At 56.4% G+C, this 17305-nt stretch overlaps 10 protein-coding genes across 10 annotated transcripts; 5 read left to right on the forward strand and 5 right to left on the reverse strand.

The window, feature by feature from the left end:
• Positions 1 to 112: 112 nt before the first annotated feature.
• On the forward strand, positions 113 to 2482 carry BD324DRAFT_641745 (P-loop containing nucleoside triphosphate hydrolase protein; the record flags this gene model as incomplete). Its single annotated transcript, XM_022017443.1, has 10 exons — positions 113 to 306; positions 350 to 369; positions 404 to 580; positions 615 to 910; positions 948 to 1130; positions 1172 to 1464; positions 1500 to 1812; positions 1851 to 2176; positions 2218 to 2438; positions 2460 to 2482. 10 exons carry the CDS (start codon positions 113 to 115, stop codon positions 2480 to 2482), a joined length of 2046 nt encoding a protein of 681 aa, XP_021872651.1.
• Positions 2483 to 2487: 5 nt separating this feature from the next.
• On the reverse strand, positions 2488 to 3074 carry BD324DRAFT_622125 (hypothetical protein). Its single transcript, XM_022015439.1, has 3 exons — positions 3037 to 3074; positions 2666 to 2989; positions 2488 to 2620 (listed from the first exon to the last, which is right to left on the reverse strand). The coding sequence occupies exons 1-3, from the start codon at positions 3063 to 3065 to the stop codon at positions 2512 to 2514; spliced, it is 462 nt and encodes a 153-aa protein (XP_021872652.1). The 5' UTR covers positions 3066 to 3074; the 3' UTR covers positions 2488 to 2511.
• Positions 3075 to 3214: 140 nt separating this feature from the next.
• Positions 3215 to 3701, forward strand: BD324DRAFT_650075 (hypothetical protein; the record flags this gene model as incomplete). The annotated part of the gene is made up of 4 exons (XM_022018091.1): positions 3215 to 3283; positions 3328 to 3472; positions 3519 to 3643; positions 3690 to 3701. The coding sequence occupies 4 exons, from the start codon at positions 3215 to 3217 to the stop codon at positions 3699 to 3701; spliced, it is 351 nt and encodes a 116-aa protein (XP_021872653.1).
• BD324DRAFT_379965 (major facilitator superfamily domain-containing protein) lies at positions 3486 to 5262 on the reverse strand. The gene is made up of 2 exons (XM_022012631.1): positions 3823 to 5262; positions 3486 to 3613 (listed from the first exon to the last, which is right to left on the reverse strand). The coding sequence occupies exon 1, from the start codon at positions 5217 to 5219 to the stop codon at positions 3897 to 3899; it is 1323 nt and encodes a 440-aa protein (XP_021872654.1). The 5' UTR covers positions 5220 to 5262; the 3' UTR covers positions 3486 to 3613; positions 3823 to 3896.
• A 29-nt stretch (positions 5263 to 5291) lies between these two features.
• Positions 5292 to 6697, reverse strand: BD324DRAFT_622133 (hypothetical protein). The gene is made up of 4 exons (XM_022015440.1): positions 6009 to 6697; positions 5907 to 5971; positions 5736 to 5857; positions 5292 to 5691 (listed from the first exon to the last, which is right to left on the reverse strand). Exons 1-4 carry the CDS (start codon positions 6688 to 6690, stop codon positions 5325 to 5327), a joined length of 1236 nt encoding a protein of 411 aa, XP_021872655.1. The 5' UTR covers positions 6691 to 6697; the 3' UTR covers positions 5292 to 5324.
• A 32-nt stretch (positions 6698 to 6729) lies between these two features.
• BD324DRAFT_622136 (hypothetical protein) lies at positions 6730 to 9113 on the reverse strand. The gene is made up of 8 exons (XM_022015441.1): positions 8905 to 9113; positions 8409 to 8847; positions 8115 to 8364; positions 7918 to 8072; positions 7805 to 7875; positions 7403 to 7758; positions 7095 to 7357; positions 6730 to 7055 (listed from the first exon to the last, which is right to left on the reverse strand). Exons 1-8 carry the CDS (start codon positions 8974 to 8976, stop codon positions 6778 to 6780), a joined length of 1884 nt encoding a protein of 627 aa, XP_021872656.1. The 5' UTR covers positions 8977 to 9113; the 3' UTR covers positions 6730 to 6777.
• Positions 9114 to 9915, forward strand: BD324DRAFT_622139 (hypothetical protein). The gene has a single exon (XM_022015442.1). The coding sequence runs from the start codon at positions 9291 to 9293 to the stop codon at positions 9528 to 9530; it is 240 nt and encodes a 79-aa protein (XP_021872657.1). The 5' UTR covers positions 9114 to 9290; the 3' UTR covers positions 9531 to 9915.
• Positions 9916 to 10247: 332 nt separating this feature from the next.
• On the forward strand, positions 10248 to 12072 carry BD324DRAFT_622141 (peptidase S8/S53 domain-containing protein). The gene is made up of 5 exons (XM_022015443.1): positions 10248 to 10381; positions 10424 to 10773; positions 10815 to 10937; positions 10977 to 11079; positions 11123 to 12072. The coding sequence occupies exons 2-5, from the start codon at positions 10521 to 10523 to the stop codon at positions 11847 to 11849; spliced, it is 1206 nt and encodes a 401-aa protein (XP_021872658.1). The 5' UTR covers positions 10248 to 10381; positions 10424 to 10520; the 3' UTR covers positions 11850 to 12072.
• Positions 12073 to 12150: 78 nt separating this feature from the next.
• BD324DRAFT_650080 (aspartic peptidase domain-containing protein) lies at positions 12151 to 13598 on the reverse strand (the record flags this gene model as incomplete). Its single annotated transcript, XM_022018092.1, has 3 exons — positions 12151 to 12235; positions 12286 to 13105; positions 13145 to 13598. The coding sequence occupies 3 exons, from the start codon at positions 13596 to 13598 to the stop codon at positions 12151 to 12153; spliced, it is 1359 nt and encodes a 452-aa protein (XP_021872659.1).
• Positions 13599 to 15488: 1890 nt separating this feature from the next.
• BD324DRAFT_650081 (hypothetical protein) lies at positions 15489 to 17302 on the forward strand (the record flags this gene model as incomplete). Its single annotated transcript, XM_022018093.1, has 3 exons — positions 15489 to 16112; positions 16172 to 16933; positions 16976 to 17302. The coding sequence occupies 3 exons, from the start codon at positions 15489 to 15491 to the stop codon at positions 17300 to 17302; spliced, it is 1713 nt and encodes a 570-aa protein (XP_021872660.1).
• Between the last annotated feature and the right edge of the window lie 3 nt (positions 17303 to 17305).

The raw sequence follows: 17305 nt of genomic DNA on the forward strand, positions 1-17305 counted from the left end.
CGCCCCTTCGGCTACGCCACGTGCTCCGGATCCGAACCGAGTCACGGCTCCGGCATTGACTATATTTCCCCCCCAGACCTGCATTCCATCCCTCTACGCATCCTACACCCACATGACGCCCTCAACAAGCACACCAAAGATCGTGGCCACGGCTCAGCAGTCTCGATTTGACTCTGCTCTGACAGATCCGACCAGTATTTCCGAATTGGAGCTGTTCACTGTCAACATTGCCATTGACCAGCTCGAAATCTTGGTGGATACCGAGATCCGCTTCAAGGATGGCATCAAGTATGCATTGGTCGGACCGTGAGTTTGAATCGTGGAGATTTTGGGCTGAGCCATTTTCCAGGAATGGTAGCGGCAAGTCCAGTGAGTAGAACAGTGGAGGCCCGCCTAACTCAAGCTATCCTTCGAGCCATCGCGGACCGGCTATTCGCGGGCACACCCGAATCGCTACGAATCGTTCTGATCGACCAGAATGCTGGTCTTGGCGAGATTGAAAACACCCAAGCAGAGACTGTGCTACAGCACGTCGTCAATGGTCACCGCGAACGAGCACGAGCTTTGCGCGAACTTGATCGTAGGTCGTTCATTACGTCTGACGCTGACCATAGTGCTGTCCCGTGCCGTCTCCTCTGCCGCAGGGTTCGGCGAATACCAACAGGTCGTCCTATCCCGGGCGACAGCAGAGCTCGAGCTGAGGAGGAGGAATGCTACGCGGCGATCAGGAGCCAGAGGCAAGGAGGCGAGGGCGGAGGAGATCAAAGCGGAGGAGGCGCTGAAAGCGGCAGAGGAAGGGTGGGGATCTGCGATATTAAGGCTGACTTCTAGGTTGCATGGGCCTCCGACCGACGGCTGGGAGATGACTGCCAATGAGATGTTATTAGACGTCCAGATGACATTGGAATTGGTGAGAGAGAATGAAGCGTCGCATGCTCATACGCCAGCTCGGATCCGATACTCTGGAGCAAGAGGCTCGACGTATCCTTCGCGGTCTAGGCTTCTCGAGCTCGCGCATAGAAGGACCGGTCAAGGTTCTGTCCGGCGGGTGGAAATCTCGCATGGCACTCGCAGTGGGCCTCCTTGTGCCAAGTGATCTGCTGCTATTAGACGAGCCATCAAACTTTATGGTGAGTGTGGGGGGATTATTCTTGGCGCTCATCCTTGGAAGGATCTCGAGACACTCAAGTTCCTGGAATTACGGCTCTCTGAGCTCGATCAAACCCTCGTGATCACGTCCCATGATCAGGCGTTTCTCGACAACATTGCCGAACGGACCGTGGTGTTGCGCCGCAAAAAGCTGCTCTACTTTGAAGGCACGCCTTCATCGATGCAGGACGCTGAGATGAAGAAGCGTCTCAATCGGATCAAGACGCAAGCCGCGCTAGACAAGAAGAAGGAACATGTGCAGCAAGGCATCATCGATAGTCGACGGAGAGCCAAGGCGTCGGGAGATGACAAGAGGTGAGATAGTTTGTTGGACTTGGGCTGATGATAAGGATGAAGACTGTCGTGTCGAAGCAGAAAAAACTCGACGAGCGCTGGGGAGATGAACGATCCGCCAACGGGTTCCGATTCAAGCTCAATCGAGATTTCGCCGGTTACCACACGTCGAATCGAGCCGAGGTGGTGATTGAAGAACCAGACCCACCGGTCGTTCTCAAGTTGCCGTCACCGCCTGCCATGCGTACCAAAGGAAGCCTGGTGCATCTGGATAATCTCTGCGTCAAGTTCAAGGGGGCGTCGAAGCAGCTTTTCGCGGACGTCAACGTCACGGTTGAGCAGGGCGGGCGGTGTGCGTTTGTCGGCAAGGTGAGAGATGAGAGTCTGTTTCTCGGGCTGAAAAAGAGAATGGTCAAGGGAAGACCACACTGGCCAGGCTCATTGTCGGCGACATTGTTCCCTCGATCGGTTCCGTCATTCGACATCCCACCATGAAGATGGAATACTATACGCAGCATTCGGCCGACAAGCTGACCGAGTCTGGTGAGGACACACCCCTCGCCTGGTTCATGGCCAAGGTGGGGCAAGTCTCGGAAGGCGAGGCTCGCTCCTTTTTAGGCTCTTGGGGACTGCATGGACAGAATGCGAGTCGGACGTTGATATCGGCGCTTTCCGGTGGCCAAAAGGTCAGACTGGCCCTGGCAGCTTTGGTCTTCACCCCTCCAGATTTATTGTGGGTGCAGAGTTGACTTGGACTCTTTGTCTTACATGTAGGGTACTGGACGAAGTCACGACGCACTTGGATGCGGGCACCATTCGCGCATTGGCCATCGCGCTCAGGAGTTTCAGCGGCGCCATCATTCTCATCACCCACGATCGTTGGTTCAGCAAGGTCGTCGTCGAGGGGATGGAGATTGAGGAGGGAGATGAGGCGGCGCCGACGGGCCAGACGTTTTTGGTGGAAAAGGGGACTGTCAGATTAGTCGCTGGCATGAGTGAGTACGAGAAGCTGGCAGAGAAGCGTGCAAAGAGGTTATAGGAAGAGGAGGAGGGTTACATGCACAGCTATCATCCGGTCTGAGCTTGAGCTTTCGCTCTGGCCAAACGCTCCTCGGCCTCTTTGATCTTTGCCTCGAGAGCGGCGAGCTCAATCTCGAGTGCAGGAAGTTGGGACTTGCTTGGGGAACACTGTCAGACCTGTGCCGTGAAAATCCGTGCTCACCGCTTGTCCACCTGTTTCTGGAGCTCCTCGACCGCTCCTCCATTCGACGTGTCCCGGTTCACCCGCACGCTCGCATCACTGAGGACGTCCCAAGATTTTTCCGTACTTGTCCCAAAGCTCGTCGCGTCCTGGCTGCCACTTGTGTTCCGACTGCGAGTCTGAGGATCGTCGGCCGCTTGAGGGAGCTGAGGCGGCTGCTTCTTCTGCTGAGAGGGACCGATCACTGCGTCCAGGAGGGAATGGTGGGATGTATTGGCCTGAGGGAGGAGGGATCCAAGCTGGAGAGCCGAGGATGGATGGGCTGAATCAGACGGAGCGGATGACCTGGGTCTGTCAGCTGGCTGTCAGTCATCTCGTCACGACTCGCTCACCTCGCCTCTCGCTGCTGTTCTGTTGTCATGGTCGGTTGATGATGGCATGGGAGGGAATGGAACGTGCCAAGCTTTACGTCGCGTTCCCGAGTGGCGTCACGTGGCGTTCAGTACGAGCTGCATTTTGCATCCGACGGCAAGTCTCCCTTCCGACTCTGTACTTCTCACCACCACCACCATGGCCGGCGTCACACCCATCAACGTCCTTCCCGCCTGGTGGACGTGGATCTATCTGGGTCTACAGCTAGTGAGCCCATCACAGTGACACACTTGGGACACGCTGACATCCAGAGTGCCATGCTTCCGTTGGCGTACAATGCCCAGTTCAAGTCGGTCGAATTCTTCCTCGGATCCTTGCCGAACGGGTATGATCGCGCTACAGATGGTCTCGAGACCAGTCTAAGACATGAGATCACTGGGTCCTTGAACGCGTCTAGTGAGTCGACGTCAAATGGGTTGGGGGACCTGGCTGAGATGGACAGTGTACCTCATGGTCATGGTCTGCTTCATGGGCAACATTCTCATTGCGAAGTATGCCGCCAAGGGGAATCCCCGTCTTCAGCAGACGATTGTCAAGCTCCCTATTTACGTGGGGCTGGTATCAGATGTGAGTGTGTGTTGAAATTTCTGACACAGCGCTGATGAAGCGTCAGGTCTGGGTGTAAGGTCAAATCGTTTTCGATTGGGGGCTGACTGGTCAGACTGGCCGTGGTCTGCAAGTTCCCCACGCATCTGCTCCTTGCTCCAGGTCAATGGCCTCCGGCCACCAAAGGCGCTTTCATGGGCGTTCCCATAGTGACCGTTTGGAAATTACTCTGGCTCACTGGCGTGGGAAGGGACAAGATTTAGAAATTGATCATTCAATCTATCTTCATATTGATAAACAACGCCCATAACCCAAAGTCATAAAGCAATCTGAACGCGCCAGCGACCACGAATGCGAGCCAGAATCGGCCACTCTGCGCCAGGATGCCCGTGATGCTTGGCCCCGCCGTGGCTGCCAGAGTTCGTATCGTTGATGTGAGACCCAGGACCGCTGTGCGCTCCTCTGCCTTGACGGCGGCGGCAATGAATGCAGAACGTGGCGCTTGATCCATATTGTTGAGACCAGTCCGGATGAAGAAGAGTATGACGGTGAGAACGAGATGTGAGGGGAGTGGGAAGAGGAGAACCGCCGCTGAGGATGGGACATGGGTAAAGACCATCGTGTTGACGAGACCGATGTGATTGGCCAGTGGACCGGCAAAGATGGTCGACGCGGCGGCGAGAAAGTAAGACACGGAAGTGATATCGCCTAGTGTTGCCGTTGTGGTGTGAAACTTTTGCTCGAGGTAGTAGGTCGTGAGTGAGTAGCTGACCATGCCATCGGCGACCGAGTCGAGCGCCAAAAGCGGCCAGAGCTTGTACATGACGGTACGGGTTGACAGAGACAAGGACCAGGGGGAGGAGGCCTGGGGCTGAGGCTGAGGCTGAGGCTTGGTTCCAGGCTCCTCCTCCAGAAGCATCATCTCGTCTTCTGGCGCGACAGGTCGGGCAGCTTCCAGTCGATCACCCATCAGAAGCACCAGGACAGCGTTCAGAGCGCCCATCATGACGTAAAGACCAAAGATGGTGTGGTATGCATCGAGTCGAGACCACCCATGTGAGAGCAGTCCGTCGACCATTCGACCCGAGGTTTCGGTTCCTATGGCAGAGCCAAGACTCGCCGTCGTCACATACCACGCCAGGACATTGTTTCGAGCTTTACCTGTGGTTATCTGCGACAACATGGACTCTTCAATGGCTCTGAACGGACCAAAGTCCCCGCCCGAGGCGCTGATGACGCCTATCACGGCGGCCATGAGCAGGATCCAAAAATTCTCGACCAAAACGAATGCCAACCCTGAGATGACCATGAGGACCGATCCGAGCAAGATCGTTCGACGTCGTCCATAGCGATCAGCCGTCGTAGTCAGGGCGACTGTCAAGACAACATCTCCCAGCAGGGTCAAACTCATAAAGACACCGATGCGAAAGTCGGAAAATGATAATTGCGAGAAGAACAAGGCGAGGATGAGTGAGTTGGCGCCATACGCAAACATCCGGGCGCTCCGAGCGAGGAGTACCAACCAGACATCTCTGCCCGAATCCCAAACAGAGCCAAGACCTAGCTCGTGGTAGAGTCGGGAGAGCACGGTCGCCATGGGGGGTGAGAGGATGGATCACTACAGATGCGTCCTCAGTTTTCGGACCTGTAGTCGGTCATCGCCGAGACATGCCGAGACGTTGATCATGCATATACAACTCGTCTAACTCCGCTGCAGAATGATAATCGCAAGAAGGACAGCGATCAACGCTATCATGACTGGGTTCCCGAGGATCTCTGAGACGTGTTTCTCCAGATCAAGCCACGGTGCCGTCTCTGTCGGTTCGGTCAAGGCAGGTGTGGACACTTCTACCACGACGTCTGCCATGTCGTGCGATTTGATCCACTCATTGACCTTTTTGGCCAGTTGCTCGTGATGGGATCGCTGACCCTTGATCACTGCCGGTGTAATGGTGCCCTTGAGCCACGATGAAGAGCTCCAGTCGCACTCGGTGGTGACGTACATGCGTGAGCCCGGTTTATGATGGACTTCAGCATGGGTAAGGACCGTCCGCGTGCGAATGACAAAGCTAGGGCGGCGTTTAAGCGATTGGACCACCACTTCACAGCTCACCGTTTACCTGACGGGACACCTGGCGTGCGAGTCTCAGAGACAATCTCATAGGACGTCTTGGGATCGGCAACGGCAACGGTTTCGGTGCTGTAACAATCGGATTCGGAGGGTCCCATACCGCTCTGAGAACGTCAGCGCGAGTACTTGAGCCCCGATGGGTCACTTCTTTACCATATGCATGACATAGCTCATCGTCCTCTTCTTCGGCTCGTCCTTCCATGGATCAATGTTGACATCTAACGGTCAGCACGCCGATAAACCCCAAACTCTCACCGGTCAGTTTCTTGTCGTTCGTCATAAAGTCGTGAATAAACTCGTCATTGTGATACAAGAGCTTGTACAGCTCCTCCAAGGGAATCGGAAACTGCGTATCGATGGCAAGTTCGGCATAGCACTCGCCTGTGCCTTCTGATCGCACGACGCCGGCGGCGCCCGTCTCGTTGGATTCGCTAGATCCCATCATGGACGCAGCCTCCTTTCGTCTCGTCTGCATGGCCTCGACCCGATCGGGTGCGACCGCTTTCCAGTTCTCAAAGATCGTCTCGTACATTGCGTCCCTATCCTTGAGACTGCCATAGCCAAAGTGGATGCCATCGGGATCGCTCTCGTCTTTGATATTGACATATACAGCGTTTTGTATCCACTTGGCCGTCGTCCCGCGTTCGAGCGCAACGACATCGGCAAGGGGATGAACGTGCTCAGTGACATAGCCTAGGATGTTGGATCGGAAGCAGAGATGAGTGCGGGTGAGATAGAGTCGACCGTGAAGCAGGATATTGGACTGCCAGTCGCATGACTGGGTGGCGAGGACCTCTACATCTTGACCCACTTGTGAGCCAAATATGCGCTCAAAGTCGGACTGTCGTTTACGCCGAACCCCGGGATTAGAATCGTTTGACTCGAGTGAGACCTGCGAGTCGATGGATCCTACCGATACCTCGCGAGGTCTGTTCATGGTTTGCACAAACAGTTGGAATGAATCCGTGGACGTAGGTCCCAAAAACGTCATTTTGCATGTTTAAAATCACGTAATCAATCATCATCAATTGACTTGAACGCCGTCGGACCGGTATCGATCCGGCAACGACCAATCATACACTTGGAATGCGTACGACTCGTTCTCCACCCAGATCTTGTCCTTTTCACCTCCTGCACGTATACGCTCGTCGAGCGCAGACTCAATCAGACGTGATCCTCGCCAAAAGACGCTGGCTTTCCGGAACGCGTTCTTGATGGTCTCAATCTGCCCATGGGCGATGGATTTGAGATAGGCGACACCGTCATGATCCGACGCCTTGTCTTCGATCTGTTGCGAGAGGTCTGGACGTCAGTACGAGGCTCAGAATTGCGGAGGCTTACCTGTCATGATGACTGTTCCTGCGGTGAACAGTGGCTGACAGAGAAACGGATAGACCAAACAATAGATGGACGGATCGACGACATCACAGAGGGTGAGATACTCGCCGATGAGCTTGGCCCCGGACACGCTCAGCTTGTCGAGGGTCGTGGATGTCGTGCCACTCTCGGCAGGCGAAAGTGCACTGCTGCAGAGGACGGTATGAACCCATATATGGAGTTGAAAGAAGACGGATCCGAGGAGATTGGCATTGTGGGTACGTAGACTTTTTGGCGGTCAGCAAAAGGAGGGTGCTGAATTTTTCGCTCACTTGTCCGCACTCCATTGCATCTCTTGAGGGAGTTGACGATACCATCGCATGATAGCGGATCGTTCCTCCCTCACCTGGTCGATCAAGGTGTACGGACGGGTCTTGAACTGCTCCGAATTCAAGAGGTTGATGAGGGGTCCAAACGAGTGCATCATCTCCGCGGCATAGGCAAAAGGCGACGACGCTCCACTGGACTGAAGATCACTCTGCGATGGGAGCTGCTGGGTGATTGAATCTGGACGTAGTGATGTGGGTCTGCCCACCCCCAACGAAACGACATAGTCGAGGATGAGGACAGACCAGAAGCAGAGCCGGTTGAGGCGACTCGTCTCAGGATCGACATCCAGTGCATCGTGCTGACGAACCGTCAGTGTGTGTCCACGATGCCTGCCCCAGACTCACCGTCTGAAGGCCCAGATCCATGGCCATGCGCGTGGCGTTTCCAGCGAGCATCCACTGACCAGAGACAGAGTCTGAGAAGGAGTGAGCCGAGGTTGTTGTTTTTTTTGTCTCACCTGCACAACATGCTAAAAGAACGAAACCGATCACTGTCTCACGTAGAGGTATTTTGATCACGTTGCCCAGCATGGAATTGGCCCGGTCAAAGTAGACGTCACCGTAAGCTTCGGGGTTGAGACCTGTCGCAGCGAGTCGAGGGTCTTTGGAAAATCTTGAACCTTGTCAGCAGGATCACACGGGTTCTCTCTCTCACCTTGCGGAGAGGGCGGCCACGCAGTTGACAAGAAAGCTCGGAACGGGATCCCGATCTAGGGCATCGGACAGCTCGCGACAGTCTATGCAAGGGAATTGGGGCTGGAGAGTCGATTGAAAGGTCGCTACGAGGTGTCTCAATAGGCTCGTGTCAAACTGAGCGGAGAGGGTTGAGCTAGGCGTGGACATGTCTCCCGGTGAATCGTGTCTGCTCTGCTGTAGAAGCACCTTGATAGGTACAGCCAGTGTCCCTTTGGCGGCGTTAACGACAAACGTCTCCAGCTTTCGCCCTCACCTGGGACGAACGCGGTGCGGCCGTGAGAACGACGGTACTTTATCCGAATGGTTCCCGTCTTCCGCGTATCCTGCCTCGGCCCATCCACCAACACCTGGAATTGTAGATCTGTACGGTGGTCGGAGAGCAGGTTCTGCAGGAATGCATCCGTGTCGGTGACATTGAACGAAGGGGATTGGCCTGGGGTCGGCATGAACCAATTGCGCCATTGGCGATCGAGGTCAATCTCGGGCGATAGAGTGAGATCTTGACCCCAGTCCCACAATGGCTGCTGAACAGCTTCCGTCTGCTGAGTGTTGATGGGCAGGACGACATCTTGAGGCATAAATCTAGCCGTACGACGATCCTCCTTGGGCCATACACATTTCAGGCCGTGTTTGGCGCAGTAGTCGCAGGTTTCCGGAGGCAAGGCTCCACATTTGGCTTTTCGTAAGCGACACTGGGGCGAGCGCGAGCGATCAGTACAGATCATTCCCCCCCAGTGGAAAGAGCATACCTTGAGGCAAGATGTCTTTGACCGTGACAGCTTGCGCCGTACCTGCCGACTTGGCCCTGGCGAGTCCTCCATGGTGGGTCAAATGGGGTTGCCGCAGAATGTTCGGGATCTGACATGTGAATCACGGTTATACTAACCGCTTTGTTACGTAAGTCCCGCCACGCGGCCAATCCCACCAGTCTAGACCTTTTTGTTGTCTTGCCCATTGTTCAGTCACCGAGACGATGTCTGATTCCAGCTCCAAGACGAGATTGTGCGTGATGTCTTGCATGCCATGGAACGATGGTGTCAGCGTCTGTGCCGCGTGAGATGGGGTGAAACTAAAAGACAGTCGAGGGTTCCTCCTCTGCTCCTTTTCTTTCCCCTCCCCCCTGGTTGGACCCACGATGAGAGTGTCGAAACGTGCACTGGTCAGGCTGGTCCTGACATGGGTCCATCTTCAAGAGGTACTGGCTCATCCGATACGTCAAGATGAAGAAGAGGCGCAGTGGCACAAGAAATCATGGCAAAAGACCAAACGATCGGTCGGGGATCCGGGCATGTTGGATGTGTATATTGTGACGCTCGCCGATGGTGCGGATCTCACGGCGCACCTGACCTGGCTGTCGGGTGAGTTTGACACATGAAGGGGACACGGCTCATAAGCAGGTATACTTGTGGCGAATGGAGGTGCGGCGATCCCTGGATATCCAGTGGCTCCCCCGCCGGATAGCGGAGCGCCAGGGACAGCTCCAGGTGGTCCAGGCCGCGGCGCTGGTTCGCCAGGAGGAGGTGACGGCGGAGCGCCCGGAGGAGGAGGAGGAGGTGGAGGTGCAGGTGGACCCGGAGGGCCTGGAGGAGGAGGAGATGGCGGAGGAGCCGGACCAGGCGGTGGAGGTCCAGGTGGTGGTGCGGGAGGAGGAGGAGGAGGAGGAGGTCCTGGGGGCGGAGATGGGGGCGGTGGCGCAGGCGGACCCGGAGGGCCAGGTGGTGGTGCAGGTGGACCTGGTGGGCCAGGTGGTGGTGCAGGTGGACCTGGAGGACCTGGTGGACCCTCTGCGCCGCCGCCTCCTGATGATGCAGAGGTACCGCCGGCGCCCTTGCCTCCGGGATACGGCGGTGACGATGGCGATGGAAGTGGAGATGGCAGTGGGGCGGGAGGAGGAGCAGGGGGAGGGGGAGGGCCAGGTGGAGGGGGAGGGGCAGGGGGAGGAGGAGACGGTGCTGGTGGTGGTAGTGCCGGCGGAGGCGACGGAAACGGAGGAGGCGCTGGAAGCGGGGCTGGAGGAGGTGCTGGAGGAGGTGCTGGAGGGGGCGATGGTGCTGGCGGTGGTGCTGGAGGAGGAGGAGGAGGAGGAGGAGGAGGAGGAGGAGGAGGAGGAGGAGGAGGAGGAGGAGGAGGAGGCGGTGGTGGTGCAGACGGAGGCGCCGGTGGAGGCGGCGGCGGCGGCGGCGGCGACGGCGCTGCAGATTCGGATGACCCTTTCGCTTCGTCAGGGTGAGTCATTGCATCCATCCACCCCGCTCACCACTCCCCAAGGCCCTATAACGGTCCCCCGGGCCCAGCGACCCCTGACCCCTCTGGGACATCCGATGGCGCCTCTAGTGGCGTCTCAGCAGTGTTCCCCGGCGCAGGCATGTACGTTGCCACACTGGTTGGCTGCATCCTTCCTGCTGTGCAAGGGCGCGAAGGTGTCGCTGGTGTTTCTGCCGATGGTGAAGCCTGGGTCGCAGCCATGCCTCCTCCTCCACCACCGCCGCCGCCGAAAGGTTGGAATATCACCATGGCTCAGAGCCGAGCACCGTGGCACCTGTCCATGGCATCCTCCAACACAACGATCAAGGCGTTTCCGACCAATTATCATTATAATCAGACGGCAGGTCTGGGCGGTGAGTTGGGCCATGTTTGGAACTAGGCGTTGACATCATAGTGGATATCTATGTCGTAGACTCTGGGATTAATGTGAACCATGTCGATTTTGGAGGTCGGGCGAGGTGGGGCTATGTCGCACCGGGATACCAACAGGCAGATGGTCTGGGCCATGGCACCCATGGTGAGTCCCCCACGAGGAGCTGACCAACACTCACGCCAGTGGCCGGCCTCGCCGCGTCAAAAAGCTGGGGCATGGCCAAGCAGGCCAATCTTGTCGCCGTCAAGGTGATCTCTGATGGTGGATCTGGACTTGTATCGGACATGTGAGCCACCGTCGTGTTCTTCCTCTGTCGCTCACGTATCCAGTGTCGGTGGGATTCAATGGAGCATCTCCGAGGCCATCAAGAATCGGAAAAAATTCGGCACACGGTCCGTCATCAACCTCTCCATGGGCACGGCGCCTAATGCCGGTCTGGATCGTATGGTGCTTCATGCCTTGCGATGTGACATACCCGTGGTCGTCGCTGGCGGTAATACCGGTCTCAATGGCAAGGCGCAAAGTCCAGGTCGGGTCAAGGCGGCGTTGACTGTCGGAGCCACCACCAAAGACTACAAACTCTGGGCTCAGTCGGCGACATCACCTGGGCTGGATCTCGTCGCGCCAGGCGTCAATATCCCATCCACTTGGATAACGTCCTCCACAGCGACCGCTTTTCTGTCCGGTTCATCCATGTCGGCACCTCTCATCTCGGGTCTGGTCGCCTATCATCTTTCACTCTACCCACTGCTGCCCGTCAAGCGGGTCAATAAACGTCTGAAACTCAAGTCGAGCAAGATCATCTCGTCCCCGAGTCTGACCAACGTGGGATTGTTGTTCAACTGTTGGGACGTGAATTGTTATCCGCCGATCAATATCACCAAGCCTGCAAACGTGACAGCTCCTCCGGCAAACATTACCATGCCAGCGAATATCACCATGCCGGCGAATGTGACCATGACGGTCAATATGACGACCACAACAACGACGATGATGGAGATCACCACCACGACTGAGACTCCCGTGACGACCCCGCCGCCGGACCCGCCAGCGTGAGAGAGGGGGGTGGAAATAAAAAGGAGGGGTTTCTACCTCGCATGCATGAGCTTTCGAGTCGAGGAGATGAATGTCGTCTGACTCTGACTGGTCTACGGTTGCAGATGACCAAGCACGCGCCTTGCGCCAATCGGAGGTTATCAATGTACGTTCTGCGACCTCGGTGCACTCAGTCCGCTCGGTCAGGCTAGATCCGCGTGGCCATGCAGCCGCATCCTTCTGAATGTCCCACAAAAAATGCATATTATAAGAACCTCAAGATTATAATTTTAGGCCGCGACGCAGTTTATGCCGCGACGCACTAGTAACACTTCCTCTCGTAGATCGTCATCGTGTCGTTCTCCACGTTGAACGCGATGACTGCCGAGTTGAAGAACTTGTCGCCGCTAAATACGAGGTCAGCAAGTGTGTTCCCCCTGCCAGTGAAATGACTCACAGAATGTACACGTCCGAGGTGGTGTTTCCTCCGTTGGTCACGGTCGAGAGACAGTATTCGCCGTTCGCGGTCAAGGGGAAGATCAAGTCCCGCTGGTCAAAGGGGAACTCGACACCACCAATGGTCACCGAAAGAGGGGGCACCGTGGCGTTACATGGGACGACGTATCCACCTTCGGAAGCGTTGTAGACACCGGGAGGGCTGAATGCGTTGGCGTAGGCCTCCGCGACGGCATTCGGGGCGTACACGTTAAAGGTACCAGAGTCGAGGATGATGAGCTCGGTCGTGGTGTTGATGGCGTCGGATCCGGCAAACGTCCATTCGTCGACGGTCGTGGTCCACCAGAGGGGAAGGGTGACGTTTTGACCATTGACGGTCTCGTTGAAGTCGTGGTTGGGCACGGTGACGTACTTGCCGGTCAGCTCGATGCATTTCGGGAGACCACCGAGGACGAGATAGCCGAGGTCATAGACGACATCGGAGGTTTCCTGATCGGCAAAGGTGGGTCGGTTGAGCGCGAGGGAGAAGTAGGGGGCGACGAGACCGTCTTCGGCGGCTTGGTAGAACCAAGGGAGGTAGGGCTCATAGTTGGCTGCCGAATCGTTCATCGGGTTGGCGGTCGCGAAGACGCTGGTCAATCCAGGACCGGCGAATCCGATCAATCCGTCAGAGACGTTGTTGCCAAAGAATTCGGCATTGTAGACAATGTTGAGCTGGGCGTTGGGGACGGTGAGGTTGCCAATGCCGACAGCGCCAATGTAGGAAGAACCCGTGGCGAATTGAAGGTCAGAGTAGCCTTGGACACCGTACGAGATGTTGACTAGGGTATTAGTCGGTGGTCACGGATCTTTTCGCTCACAGTTGTTGGTGTAATTCAACGGCATGAATTCGCCAATGTCACTGATGTTGAACAGGTTGGATCCAAACTCGCAGACCGACTGAGGTTCCTTGGTGTAGTTGGCCAGGATCATTGGGTTGGCAGCGAGGAGGCAGGAAAAGTTGGAGGCAGGGAGCCACAGATCAGAACTGCCAGTGTCGAGGATGAGGTTGTAGTCCTCCCCAGCGATAGTCACGTTGACGGTGTATTGAGATCCGCCGTAGGGAGCATCGAGCGAGACTTGAGTGCCGTTGCCCTCACCTGGGGGATAGAAGCAGCTGCTCGCCCAGTACATGTAGTCCTTGAGGGACTGCGTTTTGGCGTTGGATCGGGGCACCTTGGAGGTGATGGGAAGGACGTGGTCAGAGAAGGGAACGGGGCCAACCGAGGTGGCAGCGGCCACCGCGAGGGGTGCAAGTGCGAGAAGAGCGTTCATTGTCGTGTGACGGGGTGGTGGTGGTGGTGGTGGTCAAGAGATGGTGATGCGTTGCTCTATTATATCGTCGACGCAATGTTCTCGATGTAGTACATTTTTTTCCACGGCGATTTTCGAGACCCATTTCGTTCCCGACGTCAGTATGACTCTCCAAGGAGTAGTAGGTCACCGTGATCTGGTGCGTCGAGTGTGTATTTTTGGAACATGATAAGAGGTGGGGTTGGTTTTAGGGGGACTGCGGTGAGGTACCGATGGTCCGGCCGCGGGCGAGGCCAGGGGGCGACAGACGAGGAGGGCCAAGTAGGAAAAAAGGTTATCTGATCGGCCGGAGGGGGGAGCACGAGGGCGAGGCGGCCTGTACCAGAGCGCCCCCCATCGTTATGCAGTTGCCCGAATCGTTCACAAGAGCTGAGCTTCTATAGCTCACCTGAGTCATGAGAGAAAAAAAAAATAGATACAGGTTCGAATGGTTCCGCGGGTTATTACCACAACGGTTTAATGAAGGGAGACGTAGAGCGGTGCATGTGGGGGGGTTTGCGTGGTTGCGTGGGTTGCTCAGGGGTCAGAGCTGGTGGGAGAGTCTAGTTCGGAACGGGCATGGAGGGGAGATGGCGAGGGGCGATCACCATGCTGGAATGGAGAGGAGGGGGACGCCACATGGCGCAGCCGGGCTCTGGTGAAGAAGCGAACGTGAGGGGGGAAGACGTAAGGGGGGTGGAGGAGTGGTCGTCTCCAGCGGAAAGGGGAGGGGGTGGGAAGGGGAGTGTAGGGGTGGAGGTGGGGTCTGGCCATTGAAGGGATAGTACAGGGCTCTTGCCATTGAAGGGATAGTACAGACTTGCTGGAAAAGGAGCACTAGATATGGCATGGAGACGAGAAAAGGCACGGGTCCTACCGGTCGTCTAGCGCTGCACCGATTGGACCACTGTTACAGGCCAAAGTTCCCAGCTCTACGAGGCCACATCGATGCGACGGTATGAGCCTCTGCCCGCTATGCTATCGAGATATAGGCTCGACACTGGGCAGTGAGGTTGAGATAGCGAGAGAACGGAAGCAAATCTGGGCTCCGAAAGATCGGGGCGAATTTATCTTGATGACCACGACAGGCGATTGAACCTACTACCTGTATATAACATGAAGTGGTGACGACACAAGAAGCATGAATCGAAGCTGCGGTCGAGGTCGGGCCTTGTCCTTGCGGCAATCACCCGTTCCAGAGCGCTATCAGGACGGTCACGCATGATCATGCCTTCGTATCGTGACTACTCGTGTGAGACACACCTTGGCACTGCGAGATGCACCTTGACAGTGCTCATGTTCCCGAGCGCCTATCAGGACCTTTATCCCTGGCTCTCATTCAGACAACTCGGCGAAGTACCTCGCTCCTCGGAGAAGGGGGATGTCAAATCTCCCCAGCCTCGCTTCCCCCCCCCCCCCCCCCGCCTTAAAGCGAACATGTCGAACCTGCCCTGCCGCATTGCCCCCAGATCGCAGGCCCTGAGCTTGCCACCGCCATCAAAAGCAGCCTTCTCGCACTAGTGACATTGCCGACGTGCCACTGCAGGCCACACAGTCAGTCAGTCAGTCAGTCAGTCCTCTTGCGCAGCCAATGGCTACTTCTACCGACACTCTCCGCCAATCAATTTCCAAGATAACCTCTAATTGCATCCGAATTTCGGTTTCTATTCCTGGCCTCTCGTCTCCCACCTCGGAGCAATTCCTCCACATCCCAATCTCGAATGCCCCGGAGGCCCCCCAATTCGGGATCTACGCCGCCATATGCTCTACCGTGGGTTACGTACCCGGAACACTACCGTTTGGAAAGATCTGATAATAAAAGGCCTCAAGCTGAAGCATCCCAAGTCCAACCACCTCCCACACACACACACCATGCTCACGCTGACCCAGACCACCCTTGCCCTCGGGCTCGCCTTGACCTCGACCTCGGCGCAGTCCAACCCAATCTACGACAAATGGTGCGGAAAATACTATCGATACGGTGCTCCTACCACTGGCTACGAGATCGGATGGAAGTTCCCCTACCCAGCTCTGTCCGATTCTCCTCTGCTTGACTTTCAATGCACCCCCCGTAGCTCGTACTATCTCGAAAATGACGCTCAATACGACCCTCCCATGGTCATCATCGACGCCAACATCACCAATGACATTGGTCAAGCCTGGAGCGGCACATCAGGCGCGAATCTGTCTGTCACCATCTCTCTCGATGGCCAAACCCTTGGCACTGGCAGCGTCTCGGCGGGTTCCATGGGTACACTCATCCCCATCTCGCTCGACTCGCTCACGGCGCAGATGACTCCGTACAACCTCACGTGCACGGCGACTCTCGACTCGACAACCTTCACGACGAGCCGAGCGCTCGCTTACATGCCCCCTCCATCCTATGGCAAGACCTGTGGCTCAAAGATCGACCGATTGACCGGTGCGACCATGGTCAGAAACGCCACCGCCGGGGAGCTGCAGTGGAAGAAGATCTTCCCCGTGGGATTCTTCGATGTGAGTGCCACGAGTGCACCCTCTTCTCTCCGTTCGCCTCGCTCACCCCCTTTGCCTAGGAAATCGGCCAAAACTCCACCGTCAACCCCGCCTTCACCCCTCTTGAACGACTCTACCAGGCTCACGCCAACGGCATGAACTTTGTGCATCTCCGTCCGCAGTACCCATCGGTCGAAGGGATCAACGAATACCTGGACGTACTCGAAAGCCTCGGCATGTACTTCACCGCCGAAGTGCTCGGAGGTGTCGGCAACATGACCTACGTCCTCGACATGCTGGAAATCTTCCGTCCTCGATCCAACCTCATCGGCTACTACACCGGAGACGAGCTCGACGGTAGTGATCCCGCGAACAATGCCACATCGGTCGCCTATGATTTCATCTATGAGAATGACGGTTACCACCCCGTCCAGCTCACGCTCAACTGTCAAGATTACAAGTTTATCCAGTACGGTATTCAAGGCGCGGATCAGATCGGCGTCGACCCTTACCCTGTCAACCTGAACGGTGCTTTCTCCCCGGTCTACTCGACGCCTGTGACCGACATCTTTGGTGACTCGGGTTGCGACAACTGCGAGGGATCCATGTACGACATTATCAATCGAGTGGACCAGACGATTGACCGGGCCAGGCTGCTCGGTATGTACAGGACAAAGCAGGTCGTCGGAACCCCTCAGGCCTTTGACGACTACATGGAGACCTTCTGGCTCGCCCCACCCACCGGTGCCGATGTTGCCGTCCAGATGGTCGTCCAACTCAACCACGGTGTCTCGATCATCTCTCCGTTCGACGCTCCGGGATCACCCGAAGCCGCCTTCACCGTGAGTCACATCCCCACTTTCCTCTGCTGATACGTTTTTTAGAACGCCTCCCTCATCGCCGCCCTCGTCACTGAGCACGCCTCCTTCTTCACCGACTTTGCATACACCCGAAACACCAATGTGACCACCACGTTGATGTACCCTCAAGTGGATGCGACGGATATCGCCTCATGGAACAATGGCACAGCCACGTTGTACGTCGCTGCCAACTTTAACAACTGGTGGGACCCACAGTTCGCCAAAACATTCACCGTCGCACAACAGGGTGAGATTCTCGCGGTGCCATTTGGAAATGTCACAGCCGTGAACGGGACAGCAGAGTTTATCATGCCGGGAAGGTCCATTGCCGCGGTGGTGATGAAGAACTAGGCG

Source organism: Kockovaella imperatae (genome assembly GCF_002102565.1).
Source record: "Kockovaella imperatae strain NRRL Y-17943 chromosome Unknown BD324scaffold_4, whole genome shotgun sequence".
Lineage (NCBI taxonomy): Eukaryota > Fungi > Basidiomycota > Tremellomycetes > Tremellales > Cuniculitremaceae > Kockovaella > Kockovaella imperatae.

Excerpts from the sequence above, each read along its gene's own strand:
- BD324DRAFT_622125 (XM_022015439.1), bottom strand. The coding sequence starts at position 3,065 with ATGACAACAGAACAGCAGCGAGAGGCGAG. Across the intron at positions 2,990-3,036 it reads GAACAGCAGCGAGAGGCGAG|GTCATCCGCTCCGTCTGATT; the intron begins GTGAGCGAGTCG and ends TGACAGACCCAG. Across the intron at positions 2,621-2,665 it reads CAGAAACAGGTGGACAAGCG|CAAGTCCCAACTTCCTGCAC; the intron begins GTGAGCACGGAT and ends GTGTTCCCCAAG.
- BD324DRAFT_379965 (XM_022012631.1), bottom strand. The coding sequence starts at position 5,219 with ATGGCGACCGTGCTCTCCCGACTCTACCACGAGCTAGGTCTTGGCTCT.
- BD324DRAFT_622133 (XM_022015440.1), bottom strand. The coding sequence starts at position 6,690 with ATGAACAGACCTCGCGAGGTATCGGTAGGATCCATCGACTCGCAGGTC. Across the intron at positions 5,972-6,008 it reads GAACGACAAGAAACTGACCG|ATGTCAACATTGATCCATGG; the intron begins GTGAGAGTTTGG and ends GCTGACCGTTAG. Across the intron at positions 5,692-5,735 it reads GGTGTCCCGTCAGGTAAACG|CTTTGTCATTCGCACGCGGA; the intron begins GTGAGCTGTGAA and ends ACGCCGCCCTAG.
- BD324DRAFT_622136 (XM_022015441.1), bottom strand. The coding sequence starts at position 8,976 with ATGGAGGACTCGCCAGGGCCAAGTCGGCAGGTACGGCGCAAGCTGTCA. Across the intron at positions 7,759-7,804 it reads TGGATCTGGGCCTTCAGACG|CACGATGCACTGGATGTCGA; the intron begins GTGAGTCTGGGG and ends ACGGTTCGTCAG. Across the intron at positions 7,358-7,402 it reads ATGCAATGGAGTGCGGACAA|TCTACGTACCCACAATGCCA; the intron begins GTGAGCGAAAAA and ends ACCGCCAAAAAG.
- BD324DRAFT_622139 (XM_022015442.1), top strand. The coding sequence starts at position 9,291 with ATGAGAGTGTCGAAACGTGCACTGGTCAGGCTGGTCCTGACATGGGTC.
- BD324DRAFT_622141 (XM_022015443.1), top strand. The coding sequence starts at position 10,521 with ATGTACGTTGCCACACTGGTTGGCTGCATCCTTCCTGCTGTGCAAGGG. Across the intron at positions 10,774-10,814 it reads TCAGACGGCAGGTCTGGGCG|TGGATATCTATGTCGTAGAC; the intron begins GTGAGTTGGGCC and ends TTGACATCATAG. Across the intron at positions 10,938-10,976 it reads TCTGGGCCATGGCACCCATG|TGGCCGGCCTCGCCGCGTCA; the intron begins GTGAGTCCCCCA and ends CACTCACGCCAG.